Source organism: Eptesicus fuscus, chromosome 7 (genome assembly GCF_027574615.1).
Source record: "Eptesicus fuscus isolate TK198812 chromosome 7, DD_ASM_mEF_20220401, whole genome shotgun sequence".
Lineage (NCBI taxonomy): Eukaryota > Metazoa > Chordata > Mammalia > Chiroptera > Vespertilionidae > Eptesicus > Eptesicus fuscus.
The window spans coordinates 45,323,519-45,351,436 of record NC_072479.1 but is presented as its reverse complement, the minus strand read 5'-3'; the positions used below and the strand labels follow the sequence as shown (position 1 = coordinate 45,351,436).

Genomic DNA, 27,918 nt, shown 5'->3' with positions numbered 1-27,918 from the left:
CTCGCCTCGGCACACTTCCCTTTTTCCTGAGCATGGTGGCTCAGTGGTGGGCGTTTACACCGGAGGCCCCATGAGGACCAGCACAAGGCCCTGGCAGAAGACCCAGTAATTGTACTTGCTTCCAGAGCCCCCGGCAATGTCCCTTTGGGCAAACTCTCCATCTGTGATTTTTCACTTGTAGGTAGTTATAATCACATTTTCAAAGTTGTTGACAAGATTGAAAAACTGGATTCTTCAAGTTAAACTTAAGCAATTGGCAGAGTTAACTTTGAAATTACGCCAATTTTCCATGTGCTCCTGGGAAGCTAACTGCATCCTTATAGCTACTTGTAGACCCTTTTGGTCCAAAAATACTTTGTGAGCACCTACAGCTCTGTACTAGAGCAAACTGCTGAGCAGATTAATGAGATATTGTTGCAGAGGGATTTTTTTTTATTATTATTGAAACATGAAAAAGTAGAGCTGCTGTGCTGGGATTGGAATGAGCAGATGGCCTGGTCTGTGAGTCCAGCTGAACAAGGGATGAGAGACATGTCTTGTCCAGCTGGTGGGTAAGAAAGGATCACTCCAGAAGCGAAGGAAGACCCCAAGACTGAGAGGTATTAGGTGGCGTTGCCCTTGAAGCTAGTAAGAGCTGGTCACCAGTGAGTTAGGTGGTTTAGCTAGGCCCAGGTTAGGGGAGCTAAACATCACTTAGGGCAGTGGTCGGCAAACCGTGGCTCGCGAGCCACATGCGGCTCTTTGGCTCCTTGAGTGTGGCTCTTCCACAAAATACCACGTGCGGGCACACATGTACAGTGTGATTGAAACTTTGTGGCCCATGCGCAGAAGTCGGTTTTCGGCCTGGGCGAGTCTATTTTGAAGAAGTGGCGTTAGAACACTCAAGAGGCGAAAGAGCCGCATGTGGATGCGAGCCGTGGTTTGCCGACCACTGACTTAGGGGATGTTGCTTCTTCAAAGATAACTGCAAAGACCATGCCTGGGAGCCCACGCTGCCTGAAGAGGAAAGTGAGGGAGGATAAACTTCAACAAGAAATCAGACCTCTTAAATAATCAGGGCAAAATGGGACTTAGAGCTCTACTTGCTTGGCCTCCTCGTTCCATGGATACCTAAAGTTCCCAGGAGTCGCTGGGCTGTTGTGGCTCAGTGGTTGGGTATCGACCCATGAACCAGAAGGTCTTGGTTGGATTCCTAGTCAGGGCACATGACTGGGTTTCAAGTTCGATCCCTAGGAGGGGGCGTGTGGGGGCATATGGGAGGCAGCCAATCAATGATTCTCTCTCATCATTGATGTGTCTATCTCTCTTTCCATTTCCCTTCTCTCTGAAATCAATAAAAACATATTTTTAAAAAAGTACCCAGAGTCAAGCATGAACTAGACAAACTGATTGAATAGAGAAATTAAAATAAGTAAGTCCCTGACACCTTTTAAGATTATCCATCATTTTAAAGTAGTTAATACTTTAAAAAATATCCTCATATCCATATCTAATTGAACCTTCAGACCAATTCTGTGAAGAAGATGTTACTCCTATTTCGTAGATTAAGAAACTGAGACTTAAAAATTTGCTAAGCGGAACTTTGTATCTGTTTTAAGTACATGGAATTGCCTCCTCATATAACTGAATGTTATCAATTTTCAGAGTCATAAAGTAATTGCTCAACAATGGACACATGCATGTGTAGATGAAATACTACTGAGAAAAAGGCTGAAAAACAAGGCCAGCCTCAGACAGACTCCAAGGCCCTAGGGTAGCAGTGAATCAGTAAATCTGTCCTCATCATTTTGTTACCAATATCAGAGGCACTTATTTGACTTTCTCTTATTTTATGAGACTTGATCCATTTCAAATAAAGGAGCAGATGGAAAACTAATAGTGCGGTCGCTGCAGATAACCGAGAGGCAAGGCATCAAGGGAGCCCTGTGGACTCTCCCTGGAGAAGCCAGGCAGCCTGCGGTAGGGAGCCTGCGTTTTATTAGAACCTTACGGAGACCCTGCTGGGATTCGGAACCGGGTGAGGCTGTGCTGCCCGCATCAAAGACAGCTCCCAATCCTGCTCTCAGCTTCCAACACCCTCACAAGGTGGAAGCCTTCTCTTCTGGCCCCTCTCATGGTCAAGCTCTTTTCTTCTGCTCCACATGAGAAACAAGCAGACAAACCGGAGTCATTATTTCCTCTCTGCTCAGTCCTTTGTATCAGTATCTCGATCACCACATATAGCATCACCTTACCCAATTATCTTGTAGTCTCCCTCTGAGGACGAAATGTGTTCATTCTTTCCATCCATCCATCCATTTGTCCATCCACCCACCCACCCACCCACCCACCCTTCCTTCCATTGAATATCTATTGATTATTTGCTAAATGCTAGGTACCCTGATATCTAGCAATAAACAAAACAGAATTAGTTCCTGCCCTCGAATATTTTTTATTCTAGTAAGAATTATAGATTTTAAGCTTTTAAAAACATAGCTAATATGATTAGTGATTAACAAAACAAAGGGTAAGGAATCTATCTGGGGATAACTAAGGAACAACTGCTTAAAAAATATTTGCAACTGCTTCATTACATCCTGGAAAAACCAGCCGTATTGCCTTGGGCAAGTCACTAAACCCTCTCTGGGCATTGGTCTCTGCACTGAATGTAAGAGAATTGAACTAAATGATGTTAAAAATACCATATTTCACTGACTTCAAGATGCTATCACCTGTAAGACACATGTTCTTTTATTTACCACTAAAATGCTGCCAATTAAGTTACAACATAATGCTTTCTTATTACTAAGTTGTTTCCTTATAAAATCACTCAAAGTTCATACATGAAAGGGAAAATGTAAGTTAAATAAATGGGTTAAGGTAGTCTTCTTCACATTCACGTTCTGACCCAGTGGCACTGATGTCTGTATTTCCCACATGATTCTGTCTTTTCCACATCAAGAACAGTGGCAATGCAGGCTTCTCAGAGGATGCTCTGTCAGCGTCTCTTGGACATTCTTCCAAGCTGCTGAGACCTGTTTGGCAAGTTTTGATGCTTGTGCCTCCTTGATCTTATGTGAAAGTGTCAACAGAAAGTTTTAGATGATCTTGAATGATCCTTCCTCAGATGGTTCTTAAATGGTTTACTGTGTGTATCTTCCAGGGGTTCCACTGGCCCAATCACATCACCAGGAATTATAACCAAGTAAGGACATGCACAGGCAGTAATGATGACATCACAACCACTGCAGGTTCACGAACAACCATATGATGAATCCATGTTAAAATGTGTGTGTGTATGGGGGGGGAGTGGGTCTTTGAATAAATGAAATATAATATGTTCCTCCAAACTCCACTTTCAACTGAAGTTCTTAAGGTATCCAAGGATGGGGGGTGCAAGTAGGCATATCTCTAAGTACCTTGCCCCGCTTCAGCTGGTCTCATCTGTTCTCTCTTCTGTTCCTCTATGTAAGATTTTGTTTGCAAAGAGGTTTTTTACAGTGAAAAAGCAAGTGTGAACACTGTCAGATGCCTCCCAGCTCTGGCATTTGGTAATCCTATCTAATAAAAGAGAAACATGCAAATTGACCATACCTCTGCTACACCCACCAGCCAATCAGAGCATGTATGCAAATTAACCCAACAAATATGGCAGTGGCCATGGAGCTGGAGTGAGCAGGAGGCTTGGGTTGCCCCTGGCAATGGAGGAAGCCAAGCTTCCCACCTGCCCTGGCCGGCCCTGGCCTCCACTCAAGACTACAAAGTTTCAATTATAGAAGATAAATAAATCCCAGATAGTTGCTTCCAGCTAGCCCTGGCCTCCGCTCAAGGAGGTGCTGAAAAAAAGAAAAAGAAAAAGAAAAAAAGGAGGGGCTGGGAGTTTGGGTCACTGGGGGGCATGGCCAGCCTGCAAACAGCCATCAGCCCCTCACCCAGGTTGGCCATGACCCCCAGCGGGGACCCTCACCGCATGGTGGCATGGCCGGCCTGCAAACCACCACAGGTCCCTTGCCCAGGCCACCCCACACCCCACCCTGATCCGGGACACCCTTCAGGGCAAACCAGCTGGCCCCCACCCATGCACTAGGCCTCTATCTACACTAATAAAAGGGTAATATGCTAATTAGACTGGGAGACCTTCCAGGAGACCTTCCGGATGTTCTTCTGGACAAAGCCATGGTGGCGGGGCTGAGGTAGAGGCAGTTAGAGGCCAAGAGGGGAGGGCAGTTGTGGGTGATCAGGCCAGGATGGGATGGCAGTTGTGGGTGATCAGGCTGGTGGGGGTGGGGGTGGGGCTGTTGGGGGTAAGCAGACCAGCAGGGGGGCCCAGTTGGGGGTGAGCAGGCCGTCAGTGGGGGTCAGTTGGAGGTGATCAGGACATCGGGGTGGGCAGTTTGGAGTGAGCAGGCCAGCAGGGGGCAGTTGGGGGCAAGCAGGCCAGTGGGGAGGTAAGGTGGAGGTGAGCAGGCCATCGGGGGGGGGCAGTTGGGGGTGAGCAGGCTGGCATGGGGGGCAGTTGGGGGTGATCAGGCTGGCGGGGGGCATTTGAGGGCAAGCAGGCTGGCAGCAGGGGGCAGTTGGGAGTGAGCAGGCCGGCAGGCAGAGTGGTTAGGAGCAATCAGGCAGGCAGGTGAGCAGTTAGGAGCCAGCAGTCCTGGATTGCGAGAGGGATGTCCGACTGCCGGTTTAGGCCCGATCCCTGTTAACCAGCAGCAGGACATCCTTCAAGGGGTCCCAGTTTGGAGAGGGTGCATGCCGGGCTGAGGAACATCCCTCCTCCCCCCCTCCCGTGCACGAATTCGTGCACCAGGCCATTAGTTCTGAAATAATAATGAACAGGAGAAGTTACTGACTCTTAAATGTCCAGGAATTTCACTGCTACAGGCATCTTCCAAAGCCCTAGGAGGGGTCCTAGCTATGTTCACATGGCCACATGGTTTTTAAAATTTGAAAAGTATTTCTTTGTGCTCTTAAAGAGCTGCCTCCCTCAAAGTCTACAAGCTCCCGGTGCCACAAAACCTAGCTCCTCCTTTGACTACGCCATTTCACACCTATGTAGTTCTCAAGGAGTAGAGTCACATACATTTTCTCATTTGATTCCCACAGAAACCCAGGATCTTAAACATGAAATATCTGAAGCTTTTCAAGGTTAGATGACTTACTTAAGGACACCATAGCACGCAAATCATTTCGCTAGAACTTAAAACCAGGTGCTTTAACTCTAAATTCAGTCTTCTTTCTCCTCTATTACTTTGGTTAACATGGTTGTCTTGGATCAAGAAGTTGCTAAAGTGACTTATAAAAGACTTTTTTTCAAATTCTAATAAAAAGTTCTAACCCTATTTTTCTTTGACTTCTTGAATGTAAGTATGAAACATTAAAACGAATTGTGGTTCAAGTGGATTGTGAAAGTCACTTTCATACTACGGGTAAAAGAATATTTACTGGTTTGTATTGAGTCATCGATCTGCCAAACCCTCATTTGGAAGGCCACACCAGTTCCAGAAAATAACAACTTTGTGTTGGAATTCATGAGAAATATGTCCTGCTGAATATCTAAAGAAAAGGCTTACTCTTTTTTCTCTTGTTTAATCTTTGTTCAACCCAGTGATATATGCACACATAGGAACATATTTTTGTCAGATCTGGAATCTGGATATATATTTCCTGGAAAAATATTACTTCTGTCTTTGGTTTCCATTGCAAATTCTCCTTTAACAGGTTCATCATGTGGCCTGAACACAATCTCCACCCTTGTTATGCAGCACGAACAGAGCAGAGGACAATTTCTTTTTAAAAGCACAACGCCCTACCAATGTCTTTAAAATCTATTAAAGAAGATCTCACCAAGCCCATGAGAGCATTACAATAATTGCTTCTCTTACCCAGGTGAAAAAAAGGACATATCTGTCAACTAAAGAAGTGCAGAAGCAATTAGCACCTCAACACTCTACTTGGAGATTGCTTCAATTAAAGAAATAACAGGGATGCTTCGTGCTTATTGTATTGCTAATATTTAGTTACTAGCATGGCAGCAGAGTCCCTCAGTTATCCTCATCCACCCTCCCCAGTGCCCTGGGGCCAGGAACTAATGTGGGCATGGTCCAGGGTGAACTTGGGTGCTGGCACCTGTGGCACAAGTGGTTGTTTGGTCACAGTTTTCGGAGGCTGAATGCACAAATAGGGCTGGTATGTGCATTGATGAAATCAACATGCAAGGCTATGTATGTCTTACATCAATAAAAGCACATTTTTTCAGGCATTAAAAAGAACATTTCTGGATTCTGTGCTATCACAATGAAACTGCCTTATCTGTCCTCTTCAAAGGCTGGGCTACTAAACAGTAAGTTTATAACAGGGTGTCCCCCCGAAATGTATACACACATTAACAGCTGATAGCTGTTTTAATAAACACTGCCTTTATAATTACTCAAAGGGTGTGTATACATTTAAATGGGACACCCCACATTTCCCTAGCCTTCCAAAAAAACAGTGGAGGCTCATGACTGAGCTGGGCAGTGAAACAGGCAAAACCCTTGTTTGTCAGCAGCAAGATCTAGATCTCTCGAGAAGTCCAATCCATCATCTTTCCCACTTCTGGGAGCCACCCACTCATGTTTTATGCAGCTTTATCAAGTGCAATCTAGGAACACAAGTCCGATTAGGGTTCTGAGAGACACAGAAGCTGAAACCAAGGCCTGGGCTCCTGCAAGTCTTTTTTTTTTTTTTTTTTAATGTATTTTATTGATTGTTTACAGAGAGAAAGGGAGAGGGATAGAGAGTTAGAAACATCGATGAGAGAGAAACATTGATCAGCTGCCTCCTGCACACCTCCTACTGGGGATGTGCCTGCAACCAAAGGTACATGCCCTTGACCGGAATCAAACCTGGGACCCTTCAGTCCACAGGTCGATGCTCTATCCACTGAGCCAAACGGGTCAGGGCCAGCAAGTCTTAGTGAAGTTAAATGTAACTCTTTTCTTCCCTTTCCACCCTCACCCTGACCCCAAAGCTTGGTTGTTGTAAGAGGGACCAAAGTCACTCCTAGAATTCTCAGAGAAAATCATGTAGGATAGACTGGTGCCCATTTTTACACAGGTGAAGGCAGATAAAAATGAAAAAGATAACATGTGAGAAGAAAGACACTGGAAGAGGTTCGAGGAGGAGGGCCTGTGTCTGACTTAATCACATATGATCCTAAAGGTCATCTGGTTCAAGACCTATCTCCATTTAGTGCTTATCATCCCCCCGCGCCTGTGTGACTACCCCAGTGTGAGAAACGAATCTTCTCCGAAAGTCACCTACGTCTTCTTCAGGCAGCGTCCGTGAACAACCGCTGCGTGTATGAGGCCTCACTGAGCATGCTGTGCCAGACGCACTCCAGGTGGTCATCATTCTTCCCAATGCCAGATCATAAGCCCTTGTGTTGTCCCCTTTCCTTTCTTTCTTTTTTGTTAACTTTTAAAAAATCCTCACCCAAGGATATTTTTTCCATTGAGTTTTAGACGAGTTGAAAGCGGGGAGAATGGGGGTTGAGGAGGAGAGAAACATCCATGTGAGAGATACATATTAATTGGTTGCCTCCTGTTCACGCCCAGACCAGGGCCTGGGATCGAACCTGCAACCGAGGTATGTGCCCTTGACTGAGAATGGAAACCAAAAAGACCCTTTGGTCCGAGGGCCAGCACTCTAACCACTAAGCAAAACTGGCCAGGGCTTGTCCCCTTTTCTTGAGTTGGACATGACCTGTGACCTGTATCTAATCAGTAGACTATGGCCAAGGTGCCGGGATGTGTGATTATGGTATGTGATTACCCACACGGAATGGTAGTGCCCATCCTGCTGGAGACCTGATCATCTCTGTGGGCTCTGAGGAAGCAGCCGCCACATTGGGGCTGAGGGTCACCTCTGGCTGACAGCCAGCAAGAAACTGAAGCCATGAATGAAATTCTACCAGCACCCTGAGTGAGCGTGAACGCAGATCCCTCCTCAGGCAGGTGTCATCTCAGTCAGATGAGACTGCAGCTCTGTGAGACCCTAAAAAGAGGACCAGAGGATCAATCATGCCTCGATTGCTGATCCACAGAAACGGAGGTTATAAACGTGTGTGCTTTTAAGCTGCTAGGTTTTGGTAATGCTGTTACACACCAATAGATAACTAATATACAGAGGTTTGTCTTTATCCACGGGGATAAGTTCCAGGATCCCCTCAGTGGATGCCTGAAACCTTAGGTAGTACCGAACCGTATATATAATGTGTTTTCCTATGCATACATACGTATGATAAAGTTTAATTTATAATTTAGGCACAGTAAAAGATCAGCAACAACCAAAGAATAAAGTGGAACAACTGTAACAATATACTGTAATAAAGGTTACATGAATGTGGTGTTCTCTCCATATATATATCTATTCCTCTCAAATATCTCACTGTGCTGTACTCAACTTTTCACTTAAAAGAGGCACCTTGAGAATTCTTTTTGGCATACCCGAATTACCAGCAGCACTACTTTTGTGCTTTAGGGCTTTGGTGAAGTAAAATAAGGATTCCTTGAACACAAACACTGCGATACCACGACAGTCAATCTGATAACTGAGATGACTATAAGTGACTAACGGGTGGGTAGTGTATACAGTGTGGACATACTGGACAAAGGGATGGTTCACAATACTCAGAATGATGCCCAATTTAAAATGTATGAATTGTTTATTTCTGGAATTTTCCATTCAATATGTTTGGACCATGGTTGACCATGAATAACTGAAACTGCGAAAAGCAAAACTGTGGCTAAGGGGGGGATTACTGGAGATGCTTTATATGCATTAACTCATTTAATCCTCATTACTCTCTCATATCATACAGTGGGAAAATTGATACATGAAGCATGAAATTAACATAGCAGTAGGTGGCAGGACTGGAATTCAAACAAGACAGGCTAACTCCAGAGCCCGTGTTCCTAGCCAGTAAAGTTTGCTCCGTTTCTCTACTTCTTAGAAAGTTCTGTCTTCAGTTGCTTCCAAACCTCACTCCCTATAACTTAGCCTTATAGCAGGCTTAAAGATCCAAACGCAGGTGTTAATCAGCTACATTAAATGAACAGAACAAGCTGTTCATTACCTGATCAGTAGGGTGTGGACATGAACTGGGGTGAAGAGCAGCAAGTGCTGCTCAAGGCATTTGCTGGTCAAACAAACACATCTGTGGGCTGAGCTCAGCCAGTGGGATAACCTGGCTGGTGACTCTGACAGATGAGTTCCAGGTATGCCTCTGAGATCAGGGGGAACACCCTGCTCCTTTTCCATAGCACTTAAAATATCAGAAAACAGTTATCGTTTTTGTTCCACATCTTCTATTTTCTCCTGTTTTTATAAAAGACGAGGTCCTTGAATTTATGTTGTGCTTTCTTGCAGACGGTCTTTGGTCTTCTTGACATGTGTGTAAATATTTAAAAAGTCTGGGCTCTGTGTGGTATCAGCTGGCAGATATGTCTCTCTCCTCTTCTCCACCTGCAGGGTTGGGTCTGGTAGACCCACAGGGATATGGTTCTGCTAGGTAGCTCTAATCCACTAATATTCCTCTTGTCCTGATAGCACTTTCACAGAAGTCACTAAGGTCTTACACAAACACATTTTGGTATAAGATTCGAATGATACATAAGTGCATGGAGCAAAGCCACACTCGCCCTGTCCTCCTCTCATCGCAAAGGAAACTACCACTAGTCTTTGGCCCAACCTTTCATTCTCTGTTGAGATACTAACATTTCACTTAAATGGGATTAAACAACAACGATATATTCAATCAAAAATATGTCTTGGAAATCTTTTCATGATATGGCCTATAGGTCTATCTTATATTTTTTTTTAATAGTTTTATACTATTTCTTAGAATGGCTGCCTCTTAATTCATTTGAACAATTCCTCAATTGATAAATATTTTAGGTAGCTTCCAATATTTTACTAACAAGCAATGCTTTAATGAACATCTCTGTAAATACTGATATGCTGGCACATTTTATTCCCAGTTCTGCCCATTTTCATTGTCAACCATACCCCACCTCACTCATGACTGACTGAAGGGACTCTCCGTTCCCACTTGTTAACAACGAGGAACCTGAGTTGGGGGAGGTCCCTTCTTATTCCCACAGCCACCCTCCTCCAAGTCAATGATGTTTGCCTCAGAGACAATGAGTGATGGTAAAAGTAGTTGTTGGGGGGCTACTTAGATTTAGAATTTTTTTTTATTGATTTCAGAAAGGAAGGGAGAGAGAGATAGAAACATCAATGATGAGAATCAATGATCAGCTGCCTCCTGCACACCACCCCACCCCAACCCCCTGGGGATCGAGTCCACAACCCGGGCATGTACCCTGACCTCTTGGTTCATAGGTCAATACTCAATCACTGAGCCATGCCAGCCAGGCACTACTTAGATTTTTTTTCAAAGCATTTCTTTATCAAATCGAGATGATTCTCAAAAATTACCACATCATGAAAGTAGGCAAATATGGTTACATCTTTGTGCACAGGTGTGAGGATTACTGTAGGATATATTCCCAGAAATGCTGGGAAAAGTGCCTTTTAAAACATTTTGATTGATGTTATCACAGTGTCTTCCAAAAATAGTTATTTTTACCAACAATATATGAATGTTTCTATTTTCCTGTGCTCTTGACAGCACTTGACATAATCATTTTTAATATTTGTCATTTCAGTTTTTTGCAAAATCCCAATATTTTTTTCTCCTTATTCTTGGTGCCTGGAGAACAAAAGAGGAGTTCTTGCCATCATAACTATTGCCACCTTCATCTGGTCTCCTAGAAAGAATAGTTCCTGAAATATGTTTTATTAGAATATGGACAACTTTAATCATGTGAGAACTATAGCTAACAGGAGTGTTAAGGATAATTGGAAGACTTTTTCCAAGTTCTCTAGGCCAGGATAAGAAGAACTTGGAGAAGAAATCTGCTGTGAGAAGCTGGTATAAAGTTACTTTTCGTATGGTGAAATGCTAAGCTACTCAACTCCCATGATGCATCTCCAGTGGCCCCTAAGGACAACCAATCTTAAACTAGAAAGGATAGAATTTAACATTAAAATAAGAGGAAACTTATGCCAAAGGTGGTAAAATGACATTAAAAGAATACTTTAGCTGTTTAAAATGCATTTGAGTTTCTAGAATCAGATAAATTACCTCCCCGAGAATTGAAAGAATGTGCAGATGTGATGGTGAAACAAAGAGAAAGATGAAAAATGTGCCAAAAGGCTGGGAATGAGTGAGCATCTCAATTTCTACAATGAGGGGCTCTGGAAATCCTAGATCTCTGGAATTGATGGCATGTTTTGGCAAAAAAAAAAAAAAAAAAAAAAAGTAACAAGAATTATTGTATCACTGAAGAATAAGGTCTGCAAACCAACATTATGTATAAAGACAGTTTAATGAGATTTGAGAATTTTAGCGGCTTTCAGAGACATCTGTTATGATAACCTGTGGGCAGAACAGAGTACTGTGAGCTGAAAGTCTAGGAGGTTCGTTAAGGATGCAAATCATTGTTAATGGGGAAGGATCACAGTTTCCGGTGGGGATGCTGCAGAGCTCTGTCCTTGGTACTGCAATGTTCAAAATTCTTAATACTCTCAGATTTTTATTAAATTTGTGGCCAATCCGTTGCTAAGAAATGTAATAAATATATGTGGTGATCCGGAATAGAACTATTTCCACCATGTGGAAAAGATGAGCCAAATCATTCGAGAATTGGGTACATAGCTGAAAGATTAAGGCAATTCTAAACTCAAATACCAGCTCTGTTGTTGTTGGGCTAATTACTTAAGCCTCTGTGAGCCTCAGTTTCTTCCTCCATAAAATTGGATGCTTAACTATTTATCTTGAATAAATAAGACTGGTACATGACAGATGCCCAACTATTGTTAGTAACCTCCCTCTCCTCCTCTTCTCAAACCTTATCAGCTGAATATAATAGAAATAAATGTGCAGATAACTGAATGAAGGGTATAGAGTTGTCCTGCATTGTACAAAGTGCTACTACTCAAGGAAGGAAGCCTGACTCTTAAGAGGAAGTCATAAGGACAAGATTTATAAGTTTTAGTTGTGCAAAAGTTCAATGTAAATAAAGATCATTATTTCATGTAAAATATAATCTTGATATGCATTAATTAAGTAGAACATCCTGATCAGGGAAGGTAATTGTTTTCTTGCACCCTGTTCTCTTCAGACCACAGCTGGGGGAAGGGTTCAGTTTTGGCTGCTATATGCTACAGAGCACTGAGGACCTGCAGAAGGACTCTCAGGGTGATGAAAACATGCCACACAATGCAAGGTGGAAGGAAGGAACATGCTTTACCTGGTTAAACCACGATGACTCTGACGATGACACAACATGATGACAGTGACTTGGGGAAGAGATTACAGGTGCATTGAAGTACCTGAAAAACTTACTTTGGGGAAGTTCAAAATAATCAAAAGAGCCAATGGGTAGAGGTACAGGGAGGGGAGAGGGGTGGTTCGGGGACTTCAGCCCAATGGCATGAGGAATATTTCTTAACAGGAAGAGATATAAAAAATGGGGGCTACTTTGTAAGATAGTATTTCCTGTCTCTAAAAATATTGAAGCAGAAGTTAGATGTGGAATTTCCTATATTGAAAGAGGAAAACAGAGAAAGATGTGTGTGCATGCATGGTATGTGTGGTAGGTTTAGGTGTTTATTAGAGAAAGAGCAGTAAGAGTACTAACAAGGTGCACTCTTTCATTCCATCTCATTATTTTGTAAGGTTTGATGCACAGTAGTGACCAGATCCTAAGGTAGATGATGAAAGGAGAGTCTAATACAATAAACGTGGGCCACTTCAGCTATGAACCCTGCAGGGTACAACTCTGAGGAGGAGTTTTTAATAAAAATATTTTCTTGAATTTAAGGGACTATACCTTTAAATTAGAGCTAAATCTAGAACCCAAGAAAATAATTGCAGAGAAACTTTATATAGGATGAGCTAAACTGCCAAAAGATTTAATAAAAGTACATAATATGCTGGGTATTCATAAAAAGAAATGATTGTGGAAGGAAAAAATTGTCAAGGAGCCCCCGGGGAAATGGAATATGGTATATGGGGACGGCATGGGACATGAGCATTAGATGGGTAAGTTCATTTAAAAATATATTTTTATTGATTTCAGGGAGGAAGAGAGGGGGAGAGAGAGATAGAAATATCAATGATGAGAGAGAATCATTGATTGGTTTGCACAAGCCTGCAACCCAGGCATGTGCCCTGACTGGGAATCGAATTATGACCTCCTGGTTCATAGGTCGATGCTCAACCACTGAATCACACTGGCCAGGCTATGGGTAAGTTCATTTTATCCCTTTTTTATTTGAAGAGATAGGTATGTAAGAGAGATAAGGATACTATTTAGTTCAGAATCTACAGGGCTGCACAGTAATCCTTGGCCATTGCCTTAGGCAATACACTTTCCCAGCCTTTGAAATGATACCGCCTCCCCTCTGTACAAGGCTAGGACATCCCCTTCCCCTCCTTCCTCTCTCTGATGACCTCACCTGTATTTCACTGAGAAACCCAGCAATCATTAGAGGACTGACACATCTTCTCAGCAGGAAACCTACCATCCTCTAGGCCAGTTGTCGGCAAACTGCGGGTGACCCACATGCGGCTCGCGAGCCGCGGTTTGCCGCTCTGTTGACTAATGAGTTTGCTGACCACTGCTCTAGGCCTTTTCCCTCCCCCCGCAACCCATCTCTCTTCTCCTCAATTTCTGAAACTCTGATAGACCAACCACACCAGCACACGATGTCTAGGTTTTATCCAAGAGCCACTACTCTCTCGCCCTGTGGCTTCTTTAGCTCTCTGAACTCAAGTCTGCTCACCTGTTAGAGGGGAATGAACAAAACTTACTTCCTGAAGGTGTTGTGAGGAAAACAGGAAGCAATATTTATGAAAATGCTTAGTCCAATACTTGGAACATAGCATGAAATGAGTAGCAACTAGTATTTTTACTATTATCTCTAGCTTCCCTCACTCTCTTTCTAGGTTAGGTTACTCTGGTGATCAGGACATTCTTGCTACTCCCCAGGTTTTGGGTGAATATTATTCAGCATCTGCTTTCTCTTTTAGTTTTTCTTTTCTCTTTAAGATGATCCACTTCTGCACTATAAACCAACAACTACTTATCAATATACTGACAAAGTGCATAGCATAGGGGTTCCCAAAGTCATTTCTTCTGAGAAGAATCTCCTTCCAAGCCAGTGTTTGCCAGAGTATGGTGTAATAAACATTGATGGATGTATCTGAGGAGGACATATAAGTCTTTAAAAAATTTCAGAGTTAAAATTTTTTAAAATTTATATTAGAAAAATATAATTACTATATCAAATCATAGATAGTAAAGGTTAGGATAAAGCTAAGTAAATGAGTGAACCAATTTAAATGTACCTAAAATCAGCTATACTAATAATAGAGGAATGTGCAAATTGGTCAGGATGCCCTCACGCAATGACTGAATAGCAGGCTGCATGGAGTGATTAGGCCAGCAGGAGGCGGGGGCAGTGAGGGGCAACTAGGCCAGCAGGGGGGCAGTCGGGGGCGACCCGGCTGGCAGGGGGGGCAGGTGGGGGTGACCAGGCAGGTGGGGGGGCAGTTAGGGGTGACCAGGCCGGTAGAGGGGGGGCAGTTGGGGGCAACCAGGTCAGCAGGGAGGGCAGTTAGGGGCAACCAGGCCAGAAGGGGGGAAGTTAGGGGTGACCAGGCCAGCAGGGGGGCAGTTAGGTGTGACCAGGCTGGCAGGGAGAGGTGGTTAGGGGTGATCAGGCCAGCAGGGGGAGCAGTTAGGGGTGATCAGGCTGGCAGGCAGGCGAGAAGTTAGGAGCCAGCAGTCCCGGATTGTGAGAGGGATGTCCGACTGCTGGTTTAGGCCCAAACCTGGTCGGGCCTAAACAGGCAGTCGGACATCCCCCGAGGGGTCCCGGATTGGAGAGGGTGCAGGCTGGCCTGAGCCCCCCGCACCCCTGTGCACAAATTTCATGCACCAGGCCTCTAGTATTAATCATAATACAGGTGGAACACAGATATATAACAAACATTATGAATTTGACTTGTGAGTGACTGACATTTGGGAATCTGTTCTAAATCATGTAAGCCCAATGGATAAGAAAGAAGTATTAATGGGCTCACAGAAAACTGTGTAACACAATTCTTTTTTTTTTTTTTTTTTTTTTTAAAGGCAGCAGCATTTTGTTTTGTTTTTTTAAATATATTTTATTGATTTTTTACAGAGAGGAAGGGAGAGGGATAGAGAGTTAGAAACATCCATCAGCTGCCTCTTGCACACCCCCTACTGGAGAAGTGCCCGCAACCAAGGTACATGCCCTTGACCGGAATCGAACCTGGGACCCTTGAGTCCGCAGGCCAATGCTCTATCCACTGAGCCAAACCGGTTTCGGTGTAACACAATTCTTTACTTTCCCCAATGTCAATAAATATAACCTGTACTCAACCCAATTTTCTAAGGTCACTTCATTAATGTTCCCTGGGTTGAAGGTCTCCCTAACCCATAGAGTGGGAGAATTAATTTTTCTTCAGTGAAGAGTAATAGAGGAAGAAGACTTTCTTCTTGTAGCTCTTCTGCATAAGTTGTTGTTCCGCCTTGTAAAATTCTCTTTAGACCCTGGGAGACTGTGCTGGCCATCACCTGTGTTACTCAGTCTGAATACTGTGTGCATCCCCGGGCATAATACTGACCAAAGGCCACTACTCCTATAACACCGGGGCCCGGGAAATATCAAGGCACAGTACTAGTTCACTATAAAGAATTTCCCCCTAAGTTGCATGCTGGAAGAATTAATGTTTTAAAATCATTTGCTGCACATGTACTGGTTCATTCTATTTCATCCATGTTTACTAAGGCATGAGAGAAGTCCAAACATAATAGACTCATTTCTCTGAATCACTAATGAAGCCACAGCCCTGCACACACAAATCAAGCTGCCCACTTGCCCAGTGCTACTGGAGAACTCAGTATGTACAACCAGCCGCAGAGCAAAGTGGATCAGTTCTCAGGGGGAAATCCTGAATGTGTACCTGCCATAATAAGTAATAAATTCTGCTTTGCATCACTCTATTTATAGACTCTGGCTATACTCGCAAAATTTTTAGCCTTTTTCGGTAGCTGAACACTTGAATAAATCATTCTGATCTTGTCAATTTTATTGTTAAATTGTGCTCAACCTTTCTCTTAAGGTGTTCTAGGCCTGCAGACATTTTCTGCTCAAACAGAAACAGATGAAGCTGGGGGGAGACCTCTGGACTTTAATATTCTCTAGCTTCTAGCTGACCTATATCTCACTCATTAGCGGTGGGCAGCCAACGATTTCCTTAGAAATGTCATATTTTGTGCAGCCTCAAGGCTAACGTGCACAGCATATGAGTCAGAAAACGTGTTGCACGTTTTGGTAGGAAAGTGTACTAGTCATAAGGTAACAGAGTCTGCACAGAGAAAATCTGCCCGCTGGTCTCTGCCTGTGCATTCAATCCACAGGTGGTGACAACACCTGCCATTGGATAAGCACTGTCCTATGCACAGATATGATAGTAAACAGGACATAAAGTGCCCGTTCTCAGAGAGCTTACATTTTAGTAAGGGCATGAGAAACATGTGCCAGTTAATTTCAGATAGCGATAAGGACCATGGCAAACACAAATCAATAAACGAATGGGGGTGTGGGCAGAATCTCACACATATTTGCAGTGCTACCAAGAGTCTCAACTCTACGATCTTAGAAACTTCTCTCTAGAGAAGTAATACAGTGTTACTAATTTCTTAAATATTCAGTAATTTTAACATATGTAAACATCACTGTTTTGGGCTTTTAATGCTGACTCTGAGGGGTCTGGTGGGGCAGACCCTGAGCCTTAGGTCCCTGATATCCTCACCTTGGCCCACTGGGTGCTTTTGAGGATGCAGGGACAGCCTGACTGAGTAGCAAAGGTCCTTGTCCCTTGGCATGTTCCCACATGGGTCATTCCCTCACTGAAAGCAGTTTGACTTGACAACTTGTGGCAGCATCTGCAGCTCCATGGTGTTTTTTTGTTGTTGTTGTTGTTTGTTTGTTTTTTAGAGAATACTTTATTAGTTTCTGTAATCAAACCCATGTAGATTAAGACCTTCTCTCCATGGTTTTTTAAAAAGATTTATTTTGAAATAATTATAAAAATCTATGAGTTGCAGGAACACTGTAAAGCACTCTTTCACACACAGAGACACCTATTTTTTTCTAAATCATCTGAGAGCACACTGCAAATGCAATGGCCCTTCACCTCTTATTTTTTTCTAGCTTTACTGAGGTGTACTTGAATATTTAGAATGCACAATGTGATGATTTGATATACATGTGCACTGTGCAGCACTATTATTTGCATGACATTTCATACTTGCTTCATTCAATTGAATTTGGTTTCCTATTTGTGTCACTCGCCCATTTTTTGGAGGAGCTCAATGGTGAAACTAAACAGAAGAAGCAGAACCAGGCCAGAAAACTAGAGTAACTATCCTTCATACACCTGAAGAGTGCTATAACTATAAATACTAGGGCAAATGTCACACTATATATACCTGCTATAATAATGAATATTTCTCTCTGGCCCCCTTCCTCTCTGTAAGCATGCCCTCGGTGAGGATTAAAACAGAAAAGGAAAATGCAATAGAGGTGAGTGTTTGACACCATCCTGCCTTTGTGAATTTCCCAGAATTCTTTGGAAGACCAGCATAAGAAAGAAAGCTGTCCTACCTGGAAAGGTGAGGCAAATCAAATAAATAATACACAAACTCCAGTTTTTGAGGTCTAGTGTAGTATCCTGTTTTCCCTTCACTGGCACTAGACAGACATGATTAAATGCCTCATCTCTAAGTGGTTAAAGCCACAAATACTTGCAAAATCTGTCAAGAGTCTGTACAAATTTCCTCTAATAATTTGGACAAACCACTCAAGTGGTCAAACTTCAGTACACTGGTAATATGTCAAATATAAAAGAATAAAATCAATACATTATTTTTAATAAACATAGATGTGTAGTAGAATCTGTTAGTTAAAAATATCTCTGTACTTGAAATTCATCTTCTCTTTGAAAAAAAAAAAGGGCAGAAATGGGATTGAAAATACTCATCCTTAATTATTATTTTTTTAAACCAGAATGTTGTCTTTTATCTAAATTTAAACTTTAGTGTCATAGGGACACTTGACATTTTTTAAAAAAATAATCATTATTAAAAATTTTAAAAAACCTTAGGAAAGAGTAAAAATCTTTTTTCTCACACACAAGAGACATGATTAAAATGACGAGTTTCCAAATAACATGAATAATGCATTTCTCCTTTATCCAAAGCAAATGTACTTTGCTCCTAAGGGATGTCTAGTCCATTCTCTTTTTTGAGAAGAGCAAAGGAGGGTGATGAAGGGATTTATACTTAGAATTATCATTCAATGTAGGCACATATTTGACTTGTGATTATAAAATAATTGTTGTAGTAATTTTGAGTTTAGACAAGGGTAGTGAATTTTGATATGAATGAAAAGCAAATTATATTTCTGTTAATATTCAAGGTTACCTTTTTGAGACAGAATTATAAAATGGTACTGTTTATTATGTTATGGAAAATGTGGAGCCCATGTTAAGAAATCTTATGTATTCGTATGTGAATAAATATTTGCTCCAGGAGTAGCAGGTCTACATTTGTAGGTCTACGTAAGTTTCAAAGAACAGCCTAAGCTTTCATAAAACTTGGACAGAGAAGCTTAAAATCCTTCCACTACCCTCCACTTCCCCACCCCCTTCCATCAGAAAAAGTGGTCAGTGGTCAAATTCAGTCAGCATCCTGGGATCACTGGGAGTGGAGCTGTGGGGCCATGTGAGGAAAAGCCATAGATCCTTTGAGGTTTCAGCTCCTTGTGTCTGCTTACTCCCCAGTCACAGGGCAGGGTAACGGCCCTGGGGCTGCCTCTGTACTGAGGTGCCTTTACACTGGGAAGATGCAGGGGCTGGTAGGTGAGCTGAGCTCTCCTTTCTGCCTCTTGCACTTCTTTGGTGCACTTTTCTCTAGACACACCTTTCCTTGCTCCCAGGGTAGTCATACTGTCTTTGAGGGAAGTGAGATGGGAGGGGAGCACAGGAGAGAGAATCCAAGGCTGTAAGCGTGCATTTTGCTCTGACAGTCCCATGTGGCCCACCTTAGTTCATCAGAACGCTCTGGGATTTTTCCGCTGAAGCTCCAGCAAGTAATAAAGACTGTGCTTTCCCTGGCCTTTTCCTCTTTCCATTTCTCTCTTGTGGACTTAGTAGGGGTAAAGGTAGACAGAGTAGGTGACGGGTTAAGATCTCTGTGTTTTAAGTGACTTTTTGGCCAAAGGTCAGGGAAGACTTCCTTTTGTCAGAAGGAAGAATAGGGACTTTAAAAAGGTTTTTATTGATTTTTTTTTCTTTAGAGAAAGTGAAACATCAATCAGCTGCCTCCTGGGGATTGAGCCTACAACCTGGGCATGTGCCCTGATATGGAATTGAACCGGCAACTTCTCAGCCACACTAACTGAGCCACACTGGCCAGGGCAAGAATAGGTAATTTTAAAATGACAGTAAGGGTTCGGGATTCCAAGTGTCAGAAGTCAGTTAGGAAGCATCCAAGAAGTTCCTTGATTTTCTCAAGAGAGTAGTAACATAGTAATAGTAACAGTGCCAGAGGGAAAGGGGAGTGGAGGTGGGTAGAAAAGGGTAAAGTGGCAATAAATGGCGATGAAAGGAGACTTGACTTTGGGTGATGAACACACAATACGATATACAGATGATGTATCATAGAATTGTATACCTGAAACCGATATATTAATTGCGTTAACCAATGTCACCCCAATAAATTCAATAAAAAAAAAAAATACATAGAGAAGATCTAGTAAAAATGTGACAAACTGGGCCCACATTCTCCTAGTCTCGATACATTTCCTACTTTCTTTTTTTTTAAAAGAAAAGCCAGAAATCTCTAGTTTTTAATAAAATATCTCCCAAATTTTAAATATTGGCTATTCATTCAAAATTTTTTAAAAACATTATGTAGGCCAAACAAAAAGGGTAATAATCAGCTACTCACTACTTTGTTTCCTTCGCCCTGTGGCTGGTGGGGTCTTTTTTCTTGGACTGTTCTAAACAACTAAGGAGATTTTGAAGACCTTTGGCCCTTCTGACCACTACCTTATGAGAGGTGGGCAAAAAGGTACCTGTTCAAACCCCAGGAAAACCACCCATGAAGCCTACAAAACAGGCTCATGATTGCAGTGACTTTTAAACGGTTACAAGGAGGAACAAAGGAAAACCTGCACAGTGAAGAATCACTTACGTGTCATGAACCAAGGACTATGATGAATGACTTCTGTATCGCTAACATGTAATTTTTAAACCTACTCGGTGACTTTAAGGAAAAGCCTGGCCCTCAGACATGTGTGATAATTTAGTGTACACCATTAGCGAACCCATGAGAGGAAAACATGATGACAGTCAGTGCTTTTGTTTTGTGTCATATACTGTGGTAAGGACAGTGGTAATTCTCTTCACTCTTCCCAACAGAGGAGTACGGAGTGGCAGCTAATGTAGAGAAGACAAGAAGGAATGGATGGGTAGCTAGCATTCTTGAACTTCAAACCTTGTAACTTCCTCGACGCGGACAAGGAGAAAGCAGAGAACACAGCCCATAGCTAACTGCAATAGTTTTTCTAAATGTGACCAGCACTAAGATTGATGTTTTCTAGGATGGAATTGAAGAAGTCTTAGGACTGCGGGATGCCATCTAATTACTGAATTCAAATTACTTTAGCATCTTTAAAGCACACAGACAAGGATGCATAACATATTCACAACATGCCCCTTTATAAGCCATGTACTTTCATAATGAACCTAAGCCTTCAGAATAAGAATAAACATGACTACATGTAGTTCTTATACAAATAAATAATAATCACAAACAGGGCTGCTTGGAACGAAACTCATCTTACTCTTTATTCGGATGAAAGATTCCCCTTTTCACTGACAGGCCAACCCATTCAATTTACTGTTGAGAATACTGCATTGTTTCTCCTGAATTGCTAAATCTACTATATTCTAAAATCCTGTAGCTAAGGTTTAGCTGTACTCAATTTCCTTGTATTAAATATATAAAGACATTATTTTTCATAAATGTCTAATGCATTAGTGGTTTTAAACCCCCCCCCCCTTAAGTACGGTTGCCTCCATAGAGGTTTTCCATAATTACCTAGTTCAGATGAAGTTTAAATAATATTTTGAATATCCTTCTGCTTTTAACTTTAGAAGATATGTTATTGTCAAAGTCAAAGTTTTAAAATATTGAAGTTCAGGGGTAAAGATATTTGAAGATAGCTCTCAAAATGTTTTTGTTGAAAAAACAGGTATCACTTAAATATTACAAGAATCCTCATCACAGCTTCCTAAGGAAATGAAATTCCAGAATTTCCCAAGAGTTGTCCGATGGAAGCAAGTCCAGGTTCAAAGAGCAAAGAAGAAAGGAATGATTTTTATTCAGCACATACACAATCTGCTACTGCAATTTTGAGCCTCTTTGTTCTGCTGGTTATATCTCAGTAAAGAAATAGATGCTTCTGTGAAAGTTATCCTCTGAAAACAGAGGTGAGAGCAGGAAAATGAGTGAGAGCCGATATAAATTCAGGTCATTTCACAAAGAAGTTGCACACAAAGTGAATTCTCACAAGTTTGCAAGCTTTTCCAAAGTCTAGCTTTCATGAATATTGTGTGAATAAGTTGTATAGACTCCAGTCTATACCTTATGGAACAGCATCATGTGTATTACCATGGTGGGATTATTTGGGATCACCAAATAACAGGGTTCAAACGTCAAACAGCTGAAAAATCCAACAATCTGGTCTAACCTGGGATGCTCTGTCTCCTCACAGCCAATGCTCCATCAGGCGGCTTTGTCTGGCTGGCGGATTTAGTGTAGGGACTCTCATCTGCAAAGGTACAATGAAGGGTTTGGTTAATTTCCATCCAGTTTCGAATGCAGTGAAGATTTTTAGTGGATTGCAGTCCTTCTGCCAGAGAGAGGTGATATGGCATGGTACAGCAGAAAGAGTCGGTAGACCTCGGTCCTAATCTCGCCTCAGCTGTGGGGCAAGTTATTTAAAATGCTCTGGACATGGGTTTCCTCTCCTCTAAAAGAGGGATATACTTTCTCACCCACATCTTAGGATTGTCAGGATTGAACTAGAGTGCACATGAAGGCATCAAATAGTAAGAAATATGCAAATAGAGTATGCAAATTATTTGCCTGTCAGCTTCATTCATTGATAAATAAGTATCAGTGAATATCAGTAACAGGAAGACAAAGAGGGAATAAAACGGCTCGATGGGCACTAAGAATAATCAGGTAGAAGAACAAAGGAAATGAGAGAAATGTTATATTTCAGATAAGCAGATGACAGATCATTAGCAATGCAGGGAAATAAAGACACACAGAATTAGGGGGCTCCTGAGCGTGTGAAGTGGCAGCTAGCGCCAAAAGGAGGGAACAAGGGCATTCAGAGTTAGACCAGAGAAGGGAGGTTGAGAACAAGAAAGGAATGATGGTTTGGCAAAAGAAGAGGTATACAGCAATGAGCTGATGGGCCTTCTTTTAGAAAGATGAAAATAATCTGAAGAACCATAAAAAAGCAACTGAAAAGACAGAAGCTCAGTATATCTGTGAGAGTTAGGCAAGAAGCTGGAGAGATGACAAGATCTTAAGAGGTGACAGATTCATCGGATTCTGAGTAAAATGATTTTGTTAAATCTAGAACAGAAGTTAATCTGGCTGGGAATATAGGAGTAATGATCTAGGATGGCAAATATTAGGGTTAAAACAGAAAGGGAGATTTCTTCTTAGTTTACATGCAGACATTTGTATAAAGTAGAAGAGACGTCTGAATAAAGATCAGCAAGTACATGGCCTGAGTAAACATAATGTAAGATAATTAACCAGTAAATCTAGGCAAGCTAGATGACCCAAATGTTACTTCTGGACACACCATACGGTTGGTTTGTTGTAGTTATAATAGGAAATTGTTAACGGATTAAAAAAATCATATTGTGCTTGGCAAACTACTAAATGTAACAAAGATTTAATTCAACAACAAGGCTTTGTCATCTGAAAACGTTAATTCTCCCAACTAAGTGGTTTATGTTTTAAAATTGAGGAACTCGATTTCTCTCTGGAACGTACTTCTGGTTGAAATGATTCATGATTTCTTCATAAAACTAACAAGGTCTTTATAAGGAATGACAAAAAGGAACGATGAACACTGCTGTAAGCTGCAATTAACTTAAAAAATGAAGTCACACTGCTTCATGTTTATATTCCACTTGTCACACAATTCTTTACATTCTCCCAACCATAAACTACCAACTTTCAGACACCAATACAATCAACAGCATCCCTTTTGCTTATGAAGCAGTATCCCAGGTCTGTGACTGTTCACTTTGCAAATGCAATGTTTAAAAAAATAGTTTTTTATTGTTGATAGCATTACAGATATCTCCCACTCCCCGCTCCTTGCTTTACTGCCATTCTCCCATATCTTATCTACCCTATTGCCTGTGTCCATGGGCTATGCATAGCTATAATAATAAAAGTGTAATATGCTAATTAGACCGGATGTCCTTCCGGACAAAGCTGGGGCTGCGACCAAAGCCCAGTTCCGGGTCCTGAGTGCCAGAGGGAAGCCAGTGCCAGCAGCCTGGGGAAGGAAGGCCTACTCTTGCATGAATTTCATGCATCAGGCCTCTAGTAAGTATATAAGTTCGTTGGTTTATCTCTCTCTTCTAGTCCTCCTAACCCTACATCGAGGTATGTCAGTCTGTTCCATGTCTCCTTGCTTTGAATCTTATTTTATTGGTAAATTCATTTTTGTAATTAGATCCCACAAATAAATGAGATCATGTGATATTTGTCTTTCTCAGATTGACTTATTTCACTTCGCATAATATTTTTGAGTATAATCACAAACCACAAAAGGTAAGCATCATAGCACAAAAGTCTCCATTTCCTCCACCATTCCCACCTGAATATTTGAGTGCTTTTCTCACAGTGTTGATTTAATAACCAGGTAATGTGCTTTACATATATATAGCACCTACTGAAACAAATTTACTATATGTTAAAATCTGAATTCTTAATAAAGCCAATTAAAAATACATTTTCTTTTAATATCAAAAAACTCTGAAACAGTGTTATTTATGGGTACAGAGCAATGAACCAGGGGACATAGATCATAGCAACCAGTTTTATACCATAGGCACAGCATCTCAGAAGCCTAAAGATTTTCTTCAGTTTTCAACTTGTCAAAAGTCAAGCCAATGAAAATCTTGGTTGAATCCAGTGTTGGATATCTTAAAGGGAAGTAAGAAGTTTGCACAGAAGACACTAGATTTTTTTGTACTTGATACTCTATATTTTAAGGAGCCATTTCTTTAGAAGTTTACCCAGTTTGCATTCCAGAAGTAGTCAACCCTGTTACAATTGTTTTCTTATTTTTAGTGAATTTGAAAGTAGAGCTGAGATGGTTTAGTTATGCACATCCTTAAAAGGTTGAAACTGAATTATAGATGGCTACCTGGCCAGCCTCTAGGTTTGCATTCCCCAGCTCCCACCCTCATTCTCAGTATTCAGTGTCCTTCTGAGAAAGGCGGAAGTAGACAATTATCTAGAAGCCAAAAGTTGTATTGGTCAAAGGATCTGACTGAATTAAGTTCTATATTGTCTAAACATAACTTGCCAAAGTCAATCTGGGTGAAAGCAATAATAATTCCTAATGGAAGTGAGGAGAATCTTGGCAACATTTATCATGAGAGTAAAAGGAGAGCATAGCAACAGAGCACCATTTAGCATTTATTTTTAAAGAAAATTTTCTAAGAACATATATTTATTTTAAATCACCATGAGGCATTATGGACCTTTCATTAAAAAAACAACCCATTACAGAATGAACACATCGACTCCCATGATGTAATTTAGTCAACGTCAACTCTTGATTCAAACTTTGAAAACAGTAATGGATGGAAGACACTGAACGGTTCAGTGGCAGATGGCCCCACAATAGGATACTAAAGCACAAGAATGTCTGGGGCATAGTTTTAATCCACCAAGTCATGGAGAGCTATGGAATCTACTGTCAGGGTTTTTCATGCAGACCCTAATGGAGATGTATAATCACTAGAATTTCATGATATAAGGGATGATCTAGACCACTCTTTCACTTTCTAGTTGAACTTGAGGCCCAGAGTGATACATTTATAGAAGGACATATCTAGAGTGTGTCTAGACTGCATTTCTTTTATTTTTGTTCCCATGCTATTTCCTCTTGGGTGGATAATGAGATTTGCTAGGTGATCAGGTGCTCATTTCTGTATCACACAGGTAAGTGAATAGACACAATCCTCCAGCAGAGACCTTGCATGATGTAAGTTAATCCTTATGGAGAAGCCTATGTGTGAATATATATACATGTGTGTATATAAACTTCATTTCCCTGTCCTCCAAATATTTGTCTAAAGTGAAGTACATATAAATTGTTCTACAAAACCAATTTATACTTTTCATTTCTTTCTTTTTTTTTTTGCAGACAAAATTTTTAAATAAATGCTAATACAATTCATTGTTCCTTAGTAAGGGCCTCAAAGGTTCACTGAATTATAAAATCTGCATTAATACTTCTCCTTTATCAGGGAGACACTAACTAGACTTTCAGGTTCCATCCAAATTACATAAGTGAGTTAAAATATTAGCCAAATAACAAAGAAAGGAATCAATTAGTAGATAAGATCTCTAAGATGGTACCCAACCCATAGTATGCATCCATTAAATGTGTGCTGATTGATGAATAAATTGTATTCAACTTTTCAAACTAAAGCATTTATTATAAACTAGAGGCCCAGTGCACAAAATTTGTGCATGGATAGGGTCCCTAGGCCTGGCCGGCGATCAGGGCTGATCAGTGGGGCGATCTGGGCTTCCCCCCCCCCCCCCCCCCCGCTGGCACCCATCTTGGCTGGACTGGGGTCTGCAGCAGGCTGGAGGCAGCTCCTGCATTGAGTGTCTGCCCCCTGGTGGTCAGTGCACGTCATAGCAACCAGTTATTCCACGGTTGTTCTGCTGTTTGGTCAATTTGCATATTAGGCTTTTATTATATCGGATAAGCAACCTGAAGGAAGTCAAATATTTGCTATGAGCTTTCCTCCCTCTTCCTTCCTCCCTCTGATTTCCCCCCTAGTTTTATAGCCTATTCCATTTAAAGTCACAACATCACCCAATAGCTACTGAATACTGACCTATGGCATATTAACAATCTGTGTGACTCTTTATAAAATGGATATTAAAATATTTCCTTTAATTTTCATTTAGACTACAGAAGGATTTATTGAACAATCTTGAAAATAATGCCTTTAAGCAAAATAATTCTGATTTCCATACCAGACTCCCAGCCTTGACTTTGATGGTGGATCATATTATTGACATTCACTATAAGAGCAAAGCAGACATGCAGCTGGCGCGCTAGTGCTCAATGAAGTGAATGTTGCAAGTAATCATTGCGTGCATCTCAGGGACTCAGAACTGTCAGCCTTTTCTAATGACATCTTAGCAGATAGATAATCACTGTCACACATGATGGCCACCCACTGTCCAAAGGGCTGCATGTTGGTCATAACAAAGAAGAGCATGGGGTCCCCTTTACAATCTCATCCCATGAGGCCAGAGAAAATCCCCTCCATCAAGTGAAAAGTCAACACCATGACAGAGGCACAGAGAGGGCTTAGCTAAGCTTATACTTAAAACAGAGTGAAACAATGGGGGTGGGGAGGCATCTGTCCCTGCCATTCCATCCATTTCGGCCAATCTCCTCACGTGCCAAACACAGGAGGGGCAAACACAGGAGGGGCAAACACAGATCATCTGTTTTGATTCCATTTTCCAAGTGAGGCTGGTGTTATTATAAACTTGGGAAGCAAACAGCAGGCACCTAGGGAGCAATGCTTCATTCTGCATCACAACAAAGCCCCTATTGGAGCTGAACCACATCCTGTGGAAGGGACTCAGGTCCCCTCATGTCATAACCTCGAATGCTGCCTGGCATCAAACTGCTCCCACGCGTAGTGAGGCTGGTTCTTATCTCCCACCTCTTGCCTCTCCCATCCCCAGGGTCTGGGCTTTGCAGATGAACAGGATATGACTGTGGTTTCAAGAATCTCTAGCTGTGTTCAGGGCTTTGTTGAAGGAAAAAATTTAATTTCCTTTGGCTGAGACTAATCAGCCTAGGCTCAACAATTCCTAGCAACTAATTATGCAGAATTGAGTCACCTGCTAAGCCAGCAGATCCCGTAACTTCTTGATTAGGAAAAAAATAAAAGGCACTTGGTGCAATTAAACATTATGGCCATTTCCTAGCAGCAGGGAGACAGGCAGCTCAGGCCACAACGTTCATGCGCATCATTACAAACTCAGAAGAAAAATCTGTTTTTCATGAATGAACCAAATGAAATCCATTGTGAAGGAAATAATTTGTCCCTTGAAGTCAATTACATTCCACAAATGTTAGTGCCTACTATGTGCAAACGAAGTATCAGTTGGATAAAAGGTAATAACACTCCAAGTAGAATGGTGATGGAGGAGTCCTTATTACGCCATAGGTTTGAGGCAAGAACATGTGCTTCCTTAGCTGAGGGGGAACTGAGCAGGGGCTTGGCATGCTGGTGCAGGGTGTGCGTGTGTGTGGGGGGGGGGGGAGGGGGAGGGTAGGAGGCGAAAGGATGCTTCATGGCAATGAATTGATCCAGAACTTCACTATCAGAAAAAATGAAGAAACAGGACATCTTAA

The 27,918-nt window shown here is 41.7% G+C and overlaps 1 protein-coding gene across 1 annotated transcript in view; it reads right to left on the bottom strand.

Moving 5' to 3' along the window:
* Positions 1 to 27,918, bottom strand: part of GRIP1 (glutamate receptor interacting protein 1) — a 233,869-nt gene that overhangs the window by 153,988 nt on the left and 51,963 nt on the right. The window contains exon 2 of the mRNA XM_028156465.2: positions 21,943 to 22,023. Coding sequence (XP_028012266.2) covers positions 21,943 to 22,023 — 81 coding nt within the window. The remainder of the gene's footprint in view (positions 1 to 21,942; positions 22,024 to 27,918) is intronic.